Consider the following 12,736-nt stretch of genomic DNA (forward strand, 5'->3'; position numbering starts at 1 on the left):
CTTCTCCTGCCCTAGGTGTCAGGCCCAAATCACAATCTGATGATCTTGGGCAAATTCCTTCCCCACACCAGACCTTTTCTTAATCTCCAAAATAATGAGGTTGGTGAACCTCAGCATGACAGAGACTCCTGGTTGACTCCCGACATCAATTTCTCAGAGACCCTCTTCTGGAGCCAGGTATGTATAGTCTTACCAGAATAAAGACTGTACTTTCCAGTCTCGCTGTAGACACAAAAGTCTACAAAAGTTCTGTCTATGAGAGCTAAGTAGAATCAGCCAATTCCAGGTTATGCCCCTACAAGGGAAGAACTATCTTCCCCATTTCCCCTTCTTGCTGACAGGAATGAGAAGTTGCATCCTATCTTAGGTGATGAAGATCCAAGGCAATGCAACAAAATAAAAGATGTTAAAGAGTTGCCATACTAGCCCTGGTCTACTTATACTGAGATATTAGGTGAGAGAATAAGCTTCTATCTGGTTTAAACCACTGTTACTTTGGATCCCTGCCAGAACAAGAGAACCCATATCCTAACCATTTCAGCAGGACTTTAGGAACTCTTGGAGCAACAGAAACTCTTGTCTTTGAAGGAAACCTTACATGGGACACCAATACATGAAAACAACGGCAAAGAATACTCTGAAGCAGGGACCTTGTCTGTTTTGTTCACTACTATGGACCTACTGCTGAGAACAGGGCTTACCAAATGCTTGTTAAATGAAGGAATGGATGAATGAATGGCTGAAGTGCAGATTGCTGCCCAATTCTACACCAATCAGCCTCCCACTGGCTTCTCAGGGGTGCCTGAAATTCTTCCACCAGTCCCCAGAGTTCTGACATTTCACAGTTCTACCCTGCCACCTTCTCCCAAGTCCTGTTCCAAACCACTCACCTTTCTTCTTCTGCCCCCCTCGCTGGCAGTCCTCGTCCCCATTCTTCTCTTCCCCTGATTCGTCTGACTTGGTTTTCGGGCTGTCCTTACTATCGCTCCCCTCTCCTTTCTCCTGTTCCTTCATGTCCTTCTTGGGTGGCAGCTTACGGGCAGGCTGAGACTTGTGGAACTGTGGCTGCAGCAAGAAGTAAAGTAACAGGATGTCAAGCCTCTTAAGATGGGAGGGATGGAGCACCCTGTCACTAGAGGGACAGAGCAGGAGGTGTAGCATGCAATGGCTGGTTGGACAAGATGCATTCTAAGGTCCCATTTCACAGCTGAGATGGTTTTAATGGGAAGCTTTGTCAAACAGGCCAGGAGTGGGAGAAGAAAACTTGTCTCTACAGTTTCTCTATCTAAGTGGACAAAGGGGCTGGGGCCCAGAGAGGCCAAATGTTTATTCCCTGCAAGAGAACCACGTCATCCAGGTGGAGTCTATGGGTTGGAAGACATGCTGGCTCCTAGCCTGTCCACACCAACCCTATCTGTAAACTGAAGGTGACCATGGCCAGTGAGGGACCTAGGCCTCCAGTCCAAAACAAAAGCATTGGGAGGGAGAAGACTGGCCAAGAGTTCCTCCTCTGTTGGGGCCCGGAAAAGCTCTTCCTGTTCCTCCTAGGTAAAGGAATACGCTTTCCCCAGATATGTGGCCTGGAAGTGAATATCTGGCTTAATGACCATTCTCCCGTCTTTGTCCTCAGGCAATCCAAGTAAAGAGATGAAGAACAAGGCTTTGGAATAATACAACACATCTGACTGTCAATCCCCACTTGGTCATCTACTCTCTGTGTAATCAAGGGCTACTTATTAACCTCTCTAAGCCTCAGTGGCCTTATCTGTAAAATGGGAATTGTAAAAGGACCTATCTCAGAGTCACTGTGAGGGTCAAATGAGATATGAATAGAAAGCACTTGGCAGTCCCTGACACACAAGGGCCAAATTACGAGAATTCTTAGCTATTTTAATGCTGCCCCTATTGTTTTAACTACTCCTCTTAAAAAGCTGAGAAAAGGTAAAAACTGAGGCTCTGGAAGCTTCAGAGGGATCCAAATGTGTGCTTGTAGGTAGAGTTCAAACCTGCCCGCCCTTATCCACAGACTCACCTGCACACTCTTGTGAGCTATCTCTCCAGGTGTGGGCCAGTTGATTGCATCTCCAAAGTCACCAACCTGCAAGGCACATTCCATGAGGGCCCCAGGACTGACCCTGCCTCTGCCATTCAGCTCCTCACCCAAAATCCAGCTCAGGGGCCAAATCATGTCTATCCACCAGAACGTTCCATGCTCCTTCCAGGCCTTCTCTGCTATTCAGAGTATCAAAACTACTGGCAGCCCAGAGACACTCAAGAAAACAGGAAAGAGGCCACCACAGGAAGTCTCCTCAAGCTGCCCACCCTTACTCCTTACCTTACTGCCTTTACGCTGTTTAGGAATTGCTGCTCTCACCACCTTGGCTGGAGCAGAATGTTCTGTGGAAAATAAGAGGGGAAAAATGGTTATGCTGAGCCCAGGCAGGGAATGGGCCACCAGCAGCAACTCTCCTTCATCCACCCCTTCCCTGCAAAACAACCTGCATATCCCCAAAGGAGGAAGAGATGATGGAGAAGGAAAAGAACACACACTCAAACACCAATAACAATTTCACCAGCCTCTTCCTGAAGAAATAGTGAAAAAAGAAAACATGGAAACAGCAGGCAGACAAAACTGCAGGGACCCACATTCTGAGGTGGGAGGGCTCTTACAGAGTGTAGCTCTATACCGTCTTATAAAATGGGGACCGAGGCATGGAGCAGGTAAGGCCATGGCAGAGTAAGTTCCATGCCAGAGCTGGTCCTCTAATTCAGGGCTCCTGAATCATGGCAGATTCCATAACCTTTGAAACACCCTTTCCGGCTCTAGTATTCTAGTCTATGTGAATAGACCAGGGCTAGTGATTAATGGAGGGGCAATATGAAAACCCTAATTGGGCTATCAAAAGTCCAGAGAACTCTCTAAGCCCACAAAAGCCAGGGCCAGATCTGTCCTTGATGACCTGTGTTCAACAGAAAGGCTGGCCACTCAGGAAGAGGTATCATCTGCCCTTCAAGTCTCCTAAGAAAAAGGGGACTCCTATCTGACCAAACAATTCCACCTTTAGGGATTTATTTTTATGACACAAACTAGGCAAGTGTTATGTTTAGAGCTATGTACAAGAATGCCCACTAAAGTGCTGTTTATAACTTCAAAAAACAGAAACCAACCCACATGTCCACCAGTAGGGAAATGGCTAAATAAAGTTCATAGATTTTTGAAGCAGTCATTTAAATGATAATGATCTCTACTCATGAAAATATGGACCCTCCATGAGAAAAGTTTACAAAATAAGCCTATTTTGTAAAACTAAAATAAAAAGTGCATATATGCACACATACACAGTTGGAACTCTGGAAGGACAGATAACAGTATTCTCTGGAGTGGACAGTACAGAGAGTGATTTTAATTTTCTGTTTTGATTTTTCCGTCCGTTCCAGAAGTTTTAACAATGAAAGACATGAGCTTTTATCAAAAAAAAAAAACAAGTGTCTTCTTTTTTTCTTTAAAAGATAGTGACTTTTAAATAGGTCTAGTCCTTTCTACACCTACACTTGTTTTCTGAGCATGGTTCTGACCCCTTTCTTCCCTAGAGACCCACCAGAAAAAATACATCCTGGAGCTTTGCCCCCCCATCTCCCTCCCATCACTCTTGACTCCACAGTTGGTCAGCCACTGCACCAGCACAAGGGTTCCCCCAGCCCCTGAGCAGAGAAATTTGCCCAGCTGGCCTCGAAAGGAATGTTCTACTCCTTGATCAGGCCCATGTTCCCTTAATGAGTAGAGGGTGTCCTTGCCTGATTCCTAACTGTGAGACCACGGCATTCCTAGCTTCCACCCCCTACCGGAACCACTGCCCCCTCAAGACACACCACATATCTTCTGAGAACTGGAACTGTGAAACTTGGCCCACAATATTGCCCATCCCCCATGCTCAGCAGTGAAAAAAACAGAAAATCTCGCTCAGTGCCAAGAGGATGGCGCCCCTAGGCCCAGGAGGCTACTCTGCACCTGTGTTCTTGCCAATCCTGGGTTGGTACAGATATACCTAACATCACCCAGTTCCCTAACCAGGCTAAGGATCTTCACCTGCTTCAAATCAGGACCTGGCAGAGGCAGCTTTACAAGACATATTCAGCTCCCTCATTTACAAATGAGCTGTAGTTGGCAATCACTTCCCTCAGGACCAACTCCCACCCCTTCACCTCCCAACCACACTCTGTTCATACTACCAGGAGGAGGGCAGGGCAAAGGATCTGCAACGCCAAGTTCATCAACAGGAAGCTGGAAAGAGGAATCAGGTTCAGAGGGCAAGGTGTTTCTGATGACTTTCCTCAAAAAGGTGAAGCTAAGTTTTTCAGGTTGTCACCTGTTTCTTCTTATAAAAACCCTTTTAAAACCTTAGTTTTAGGGTCAGATGCTGTGATCACTCTGCCTGGAATTTTATTCACCAAGATCACAAAGAGATATAGTAAAAGTACTGAAAAGTTCAGTCTGGATACCAATCAGTGCGAGAGCCGCCCTACCACTAAAGGTCCTGCTGAAACTCCCAACAACCCAAGCTGACAAGGGGGAATGTGGTTCGTCTGTGCACACACTGGAATATTTTTAAAATTAGTCTTCTGTGGAGGCCTGTGCGAAGTCTGTTGAGACTTCCCAACAGTCTGTCCCAAGGAAGAAATGAATCCCCTGGAGAGGCAGAAAACCCACTGTGGAGAGACCACAACTGCCCTTAAGCAAAATTCATAGATCTAGTAAAATCCTATGGGGTCTCGGGAAAACCGGGAAGCCTTGGAAGCTCGGAGAGGGGTGTCAGGCCCTGTGGAAAAGGACTAGGCTTTCTGACTTGACTTCATTACACGTGAACCAAAGAGATGAATCAAAGCCAAGACCTCTGGGTCCCCTCCTAGCCATCCACCCTCACCAGGCAACAACCACAGCGCATACACATACACCTAGACACATAGAGAATATACAGTTCCAGATGGACCTGGCACCTGGCATCTCAAACAACTCACTTAGCAGGCACCATCCAGGCAAATCAGGGACAAGCCCCTTCCTTCTACCTCTGCATTCTGAGGCTTATGCCTGCTGTCACTGACCCAAGCCTGGCTCAGGAAACATTAAGCTCACCACCTCCATTTGCCTGAGACAACAGCTGTGGAACACTAGAGTAACAAAAAATGACTCTGCAGATCTGGTCTGATCCCCGCTATTTGCAGATATGGTACTGAGGCTCAGAAAGGGGAAGGGCTTCCCCAATGGCTAGCTGCAGAGCCAGGATGGGAACTAACTCACTTTCCAGTGCTCCTTCCAGCTCACCAGAAATCCCATGGGGCTTGAAAACTCCCATATGGCCGCTGGTGAGGGAATGAGTCAGGAATCTTCCTGGTGGAATCTTAGGTCATTGCCCTGGATTTTCCCGGTAAACAGAGTTACTGATGGTAGTGAGAGGTTCTCAGAGAAGGAAGAAGTGTGGAGAGGCAGGCCCTACCCAGGGCCTGGGAAGGAGGGAGTCACAGCCAGCCCAGCCCTACCCACACATCTCTGGGGCTAAGCATTTGGGGGGGGGGGGGTTGGATGGCTGACAGAAGCCCTAAGGGAGATTCTTCCTCCTCAACTAAGGCAAATACAGGGCTAAAGGATATCTGGAAGAGGAGAAAGCCATATCCTGTCCCATGAGACCACAGTCCTTTGGTTCTAGGGGATAAAGGGGCTTCCTAAATACACATATCAGAAATTCTATGAATTCATCAGAAATTCTATGAATACACACATCAGAAATTCTAAGAACTAGAAGTGATCTGAATTAGTTGCTAGTGGTGGTGGTGGCAGGGGGCATTAGATTTTTCCTGGAGCTATAGCTACATGGCACTCATGATTTTTACTTAGATTACTTAAGATTATTTGTGCAAGGGGTGGTGGTGGTGGTGAAGAGCTGTGCTAATACTGCTAAAGAAGGGTGAAAGGAAACAAGGACAGAAGGTGGGTGGTAAGGGATGACAGGACAGAGACTGGGGTGGTGAGAGTAGGGATGGCAGCTCCCCTACAAAAAGGAATGAAAAAACCATATAACCTCGCTGGTATAACTCTTTGAGATTCTCTGTCTCCTTGCACCTCTGCTTTCAAATGAGTAACATCATTTAACTCAAATACTACACAGGAAATAGGACAGCACTGTGGTTAAACACAGGGACTTTGAAATCCCTCTCTGCCCCTTGCAGAGCCTCTTTGAGACTCAGTTTCCTCATCTGTTAAAGCTCATCACAATGGCTACCTTATAGGGCCACTGTGATGAACTGGGCATTATAGAGTGCTCAGTGCCCAGTAACTGTTCAATGAATGCTAAGTACTATAATTCGCATGCACAAAGGAAGTTTAATATTTCCAAGCAATCCCCATCCTCATCCTTAAAAAGACAGAGAAAAACCCATCACAATCATTTATCACCACGAAAAAGAAAAAAAAAAAAAAAAAAAAAAAAAAAGAGTGAGTATGAGAAAACTCTTGGGGATCAATTGGCCAAAATCGCCCAGATCAGATTACAAAACGGAGACTCCCTAAGCCTGGCTCTTCCCCAGTGCTATGACCCATGGAAGTGGGGAGGTGGGGCAAACATCCCCACACCACACTCCACAGACAAGAGATGGCTGGGCTCCAGGGCAAATTTCTATAGGAAGAAGGAAGGAAAACGGGGGGAATTTACCATATGGCCCAAGGTGGCTTTGGCCTAAAACCTCTGCTGTGCTAGAGGAAGGAAGAACATGGGGAAGCCCTCGAGTTCCCTCTGAGTTGAAGAAACTGAGTCAGCACCAAGAGGAAGAAAGCCCTGGCCTCAAGGTGCCCATCTCAGCCTACAGAGGGGGATTAATTCATATAAACAACTGGTACAAGGCTAGATAAAAAGATTAAAAACTATTTTCTTATAGTTTCGTGTTCCAGAAAGGTCCTAAGGCTTCTGACCCTTTGAAATAACAGCCAACCAGAGGGGCCAGATCTAACAGGACTAAGGAACAAGGACTTTACTCTAATCAACAGGAAGCCAGTGAAGGTTTTTAGAGGGAAGGCATGTAGGTGAGTCAAATTAATTAAGTTGTGACCGGTAGAGGAAGGAAGAGAGGCCGAATTTGAGGGACCAGGCTGGGTGAAAGACAAAGCTGGGCTAGAGCCCTGACCATGGGAATGGAAGCTGGGGATGGATGGGAAAAAGCCTGCAGTACTCAGTGGGTAGCAACAGAGGACACTAGATTTTAGGCCTGGATACTGCCAGGGTGAATGGAGAAAACTGTTAATCTTGGGGCAAGCACCATCTCCTGGAGATTGGCATCAGAAAAGGCTGAGTTTATCCACTGCAGAAAACTTCAACCTTGGGTGAATAGGTCATTCATCAGGGTTAGGGGCTGCATTAGGCCAGTTCACCCTCACCCACCTACTGCCATGCACATGGCCAACTCCTGTGGTTGGCCATTACATCTCGTTCTAGGGGAAGCCCTTCCACACCCTAAGTACAAGTGAAATGCCCCTGCTCTGTGCTCTCCTTGCCCTGTAAAATGTGTTCCTTATCTGTCCCCACCAACGAACCATGTGCTCTCTGAGGGCAGGGACCAGGCCACTCTCCCAACAGTAACCCCTGGCAACACAACAGGCAGAGTAAACAACTGTTTAATGAATGGTGAGTTCACAAACCCATCTACTCTCTGACTTCACACCAGATGGAACAGGCTTTGCTTTTCAAGTGCTAACTCCTGAGGCAATGACCCCAACCCTCAGCCTTCAGCTAGAGCCTCCCAGTGGCATGGAGCATCCCTGAAACTGCTGGCTCCCTAAGGAACCCAGGCCCCAGCCCAGCCTTGACTCTGAGGTAATGGATTGTCTGAAATCAGTGCTAGGCCGTAGTCCAGACCAACAGCCATCAGGTATACAACCTTGGGGACATTACCTACCACCCTCCCAGAGCCTCACCTTCCTCAACTGTAAACTGAACACAATTTCCTCCTTCCTCTATGAGGCACAGTTGAAGCTGGGAGATTCAGGATGGATGAAGTACTTAGGAGATAACAAAGCAGTAGTAACGTTAGGTCTATAGATTGTAAGGGGAGAAAAAGCAAAAATCGCAACCACTGTGATTTCTCATCAAAGCAGGAGAGAGGTGCTAGTGGCAAGTGTAGTTGAAATAGTGTTAATAAAGAATGCAGATAATATGTAGTGGGCACTCACTAGATGCCATACACTGTTCTAAACTCTCTGCAAGGATTTTCTTACTTAATCCTTAAAATAACACAGTTCCTGTAATCGGGCCCAATTTACAAATGAGGAAACCAAGACACATGGTAGGAAGGTTATTTGCCAAGATCACAGACACTCTAAAACCCATGCTCTTAACTACTAGGAGGTGGTAGAGCAGGTGGAGGAAAGCTAAGGGGTCTAAGTTACCACCTCATTATGGCCAACTGGCTCCCAAAGGCAGGGCTGCAGGGACATCATTGTACACACTGAGCAAAACCAAGACCCACTGCAGGGGAGCCTTGAAAGCATACAGCAGGGCAAGTGACACCCTGGACCAGTTACCAGCAACCTGACAATCTTCCTTGCCACTACCCAGACACAGACAGAGGTAAGGGAAATGCCACCAAGCATACCCACTTGGGTCCCTGCCTCTAGCATCGTGGCATCTCCATGAGGAAAAAGGCATTGCTTCCAGATCTGCCTCCTATTTCCTCCACTTCAGCCTCTGCCACAAAAGGGTTCCTCAGCCACGCCCTAGGCCAAAGCATAGAGGCTGCTTAGAAGGGCTCCAGAGGACATGGATTCCTCTGCCACCCTTAGCCTCTGCCTGAGCTGCAGCCTGGGACCCTGACTGTGGAAGGCAGCGGAACCTGTGTGAATGTGTGTGTGTGATGACAGCAAAGGGAGTCTGGGTTCTATCATTCATCTGTGCCCACCCCTTCTGGCCACCCGGGGGCAGTCTGTGAAAAGCCCAGCATTTTCTCAGCTGTCACCCAGCCTGAGGATGGGGTAGAGCATGGAGTAGGAGCCTGGGGACCAACAGGCCTTTCATACCATCCCCAGTGACACTAGCACCGCCTAAGCAAGAACATTCCTCCACAGAGTAAAAAGATCACCAGGTTCACCCTCCTCGCCTTGTTCACCAGTTTGCACAGCGGCCACCTCTCAGAGGCCTCTCTGCCAGGCTCTCCCACCCTGGATTTCCCACAGACCTGCAGATGAAACACAGGAGGGAGCCAAAGTAGGCAGAAAGAGAAAAGGAAACCTCCATAAGGTCAGACCATCTTGAGGCCCTGCTGAAAGGAAGCTGCCTGCCAGTAGCCAGTCCAGGATCTGTGTCCCTTTGGCTGGGAAGGAGGGGCAGAGCTCTGATCACACAATGCAGCAAGCCCAGCTGGCCTCAGCTCTGGTCAACTATCTTTAGGCCCTTGGTGCTCCAGGAGACTCAGTGCCCCCACTCTCCCTGCCCAGACATGGATACTGCTGCCCCAGAGTAGCTGTGGCCACTCCCACTGCCAGTACCAGTCCCTGAAGAAGCCCTGCCCAAAAACTGATTGACAATCATTACAGTCCAACTATATTAGTGGCCACCAAAGCCCATGGCCTCCAAATGCCAGCTCTCAAACCCAGCCTTTCTGAAGACCATGTTCGGCCTAGTTAGAAAAGCAACAATAAATCACTTTTTACTGAGTGCTGATTAGTTGCAAGGAACTGGTCTAACTGCTTTACATGAGTGATTTCACTTAATTGCCTCAAAAAGACACTACTATTCCAATTTTTTCAGAAAATGAAACTGAGGGAAGGGGCTTGCCCAAGGTCACACAGTACATGTTGAAACAAGATGGCTGACTCCTCATCATTCACAGGTCTCTGAATAAATTCCCTGACTGCTCAATGTAAAGTGGGACCCAACCAGCAATTCCAGATAAAGTTTTAATCCAATCTACAAAGTAGGGTCTTCAGAGCACTTAACCACTGTCTGAAATGGATGCATTTGTGTTTGTCACTCCCACTAGTCTATAATCAACTATTGAACCTTTACTATGTTCCTGCATGGCATCAAGGTGCTTTACATGCAGTAGCTCAATTATTTTTCACAACCATTCTAGGACGTAGGTACAATGACTGCCAGTTTGCCGATGAGAAAACCAAGGCTCGGAGAGGCTAAGGGATTTGCCCAAGGTCACAAAGAGTAGGTAATAGAGCTGTGACTGAAACCCACAGCTGGTGTCAGACCCCATATCTGGGGGTCTTACAGTCTGCAACGTACCCTACGGAGAGAGCGTCATGTGGGTAGGGGCCTTTTTCTGCTTTGTTAACTGCTCCCTGGAGCTCAGATTTGCAGGCTGCACCTGGTAGGCCCATGGTAAATATTTACTAAATAAAGGAATTTACAAAGATATGGGTGTTTCTCAAAGCACTTCCAGAGCATTTTCTTCTGGGAAAGATTAATTACCCCTTTGCCTTAGACCAAACAGCACAGTTGTGGAGTGTGGCGGCCATACAGCCTCTCTCAGTAACTCCTCTGGAGTCTAGACCTATGCTCTGTTCTCAGAGTCAGAATAGGCAGCTTCAATTCCACTTTCATGGGTTGGCTGTGGGAAATAGGACAGAGAATGTATATGACCCCAGAGGTCACAAACTCCAATGCCTCTAGGTCCCAGGCAGTACCACGAATCACGAGCAAGTTGGTTGGCAACCATGGCAAGCTGTAAAGCACAGCACCAACTGAGGGGGCAGCACCCACTAAAGAGCAGCTGAAGCTCCACTTAGTGTTCCCAGATATTCTGAGTTTTCAAGAAAAGCAGAAAAACAAGTAGCTATCTATGAGAAATTTTTGTTTTCTAAATAATATTAACCAATTTGCACTTTAAGAAAAAAAAAAGAAAAAACTTTCTACAAGCTATATTCAGCTTGTGGGCTCCCGTGTGCTCTCCCACCTGCTGAGGATCTCTGAGCATGGAACCTGACCCTGGATTTCATGAACGAATCCCTATCACTTTCAGGCAGGTAGCAAGACCCAGGCTCTGCCGCATCCCTGACTCGATTATCCTGCCACAGCAGACTACTGATCTCAAAGTGGGTTTTCCCCTGTTCCACAGGCCAGCGCCCACCTCCCATGATGCAAACTCATTTTTAGTGGCCTAAATCTAGAACATTAACTGCTGGAAGGAAGGGGCTTTTGATACAAAGAGATTACTTTGAATCATCCCCACTACTGGAGTAGAGAGGGCTGATCACAGACCAAAAGATAGCTAGAAGGAACGTGAGAAATCTCATTGTAAACACAAGAAAACTGAGAGACCAGTACTCCGCCCCCTCCCTGCCACATGACACGTGTTCTCGAGGCAATAGGCAGCTACCCCATTCTATCCCCTTCTCCTTCAGCAAACGTACAGGGGGTCTGACTCCTATTTAAAACCCATCACACCAATTTACTAGGCTGCTGGGCTGAGAGGCAGAGCAGTTAACATCATAGACTTTGGAGTCCATGCTTGGATGTGTTAACCTACAGCCACCATCAATTAACTCACAATGTCCAGGACAGATGGATCAAATCTGACTGATCTCTCGTGTGGCTTGTAACTTGATAGGCATTTAACTGGACCACACATAAATGAGTGCCAAGCAAAGAGGTTCGTGAGGCGGCAGCAAGGCTCCTTACTGGGAAGGTCCTAGGTGTCAGATTAAAGCTCTCCTTTTCATAAACAATGAAAGAAGTTCATGCGAGCTCACAGGACTGTTTAATGGATTAAAGGAGATAATATTTAAAATGAGTTTAGAAACTGTTAAAAAAGCTGAAAAAGAGACCTCAATTAGAGATATGAATGAAGCAGATCTGGTTAGGACTAAGGCGAATTAGGCCAAAGGGTAAAGGACGATATTGACTGTGTTTTAAAACTTCAACTTCTGTGTGAGACCAAGGAAAAGATGTTTATTTGCTGCAGGATCTATGTTTTCTGCAGCACATTAAATAATTTAACTTGTACAGTCAGTTTATTCAAACAACATAATTACATGGAACTTTCAATAGGAAGTGAGATCAGGTAAGTTTGAACAGGTTAGTGTGACATTCTGATACATCCCAATGTAATTTGGGCAGGGAATGAGGATATATTTGCAGGGCCTCCCCGGGGAACTGGGGAAAAATGTGGAAATGTTGGACTTCATCACCTGGGTTATTACTGATATTCTCAAACACTGAGGACTAACAATTTGGTAGGATGACCCCTTGATCTTGGGGTGTGCCCTTGTGAACCCTGTTCTGCAAAGGAGAGGCTGAGCCTACTTTAAATTGTGCCTAAGGGTCTCCCCCTAGAGAACCTCTGTATTGCTCAGAGGTGGCCCTCTCTCTCTCTGTAAGCCCACATGGCAGGTGAACCCACTGCCCTCCCCACTACAAGGGACATGACTCCCAGGGGTATAAATCTCTGACAACATGGGACATGACTCCCAGGGATGAGCCTGGACCTGGCATCGTGGGATTGAGAAAGTCTTCTTGACCAAAAGGGGGAAGTAAAATGAAACAAAAGAAAGTTTCAGTGGCTGAGAGATTTCAAACGGAGTCGAGAGGTCACTCTGGAAGGCCTTCTTATGCATTATATAGATATCCCTCTTTAGTTTTTAGTGAATTGGAATAGCTAGAAGAAATACCTGAAACTGCCAAACTGCAACCCGGTAGCCTTGATTCTTGAAGACGATTGCTTAACTATGGAGTTTACATGGTGTGTG

At 46.9% G+C, this 12,736-nt stretch overlaps 1 protein-coding gene across 6 annotated transcripts in view; it reads right to left on the reverse strand.

The window, feature by feature from the left end:
- LARP1 (La ribonucleoprotein 1, translational regulator) overlaps positions 1 to 12,736 on the reverse strand; it is a 118,550-nt gene that overhangs the window by 29,627 nt on the left and 76,187 nt on the right. For all 6 annotated transcript variants that reach the window (XM_037799205.1, XM_037799203.1, XM_037799202.1 and 3 more), the window contains exons 2-4: positions 2,336 to 2,397; positions 2,033 to 2,098; positions 891 to 1,065 (exon numbers count right to left, since the gene is read on the reverse strand). In XM_037799205.1, the coding sequence (XP_037655133.1) occupies positions 891 to 1,014 (124 nt within the window). In that variant the 5' untranslated portion in view covers positions 1,015 to 1,065; positions 2,033 to 2,098; positions 2,336 to 2,397. The remainder of the gene's footprint in view (positions 1 to 890; positions 1,066 to 2,032; positions 2,099 to 2,335; positions 2,398 to 12,736) is intronic.

This window comes from Choloepus didactylus, chromosome 11, assembly GCF_015220235.1.
Source record: "Choloepus didactylus isolate mChoDid1 chromosome 11, mChoDid1.pri, whole genome shotgun sequence".
Lineage (NCBI taxonomy): Eukaryota > Metazoa > Chordata > Mammalia > Pilosa > Megalonychidae > Choloepus > Choloepus didactylus.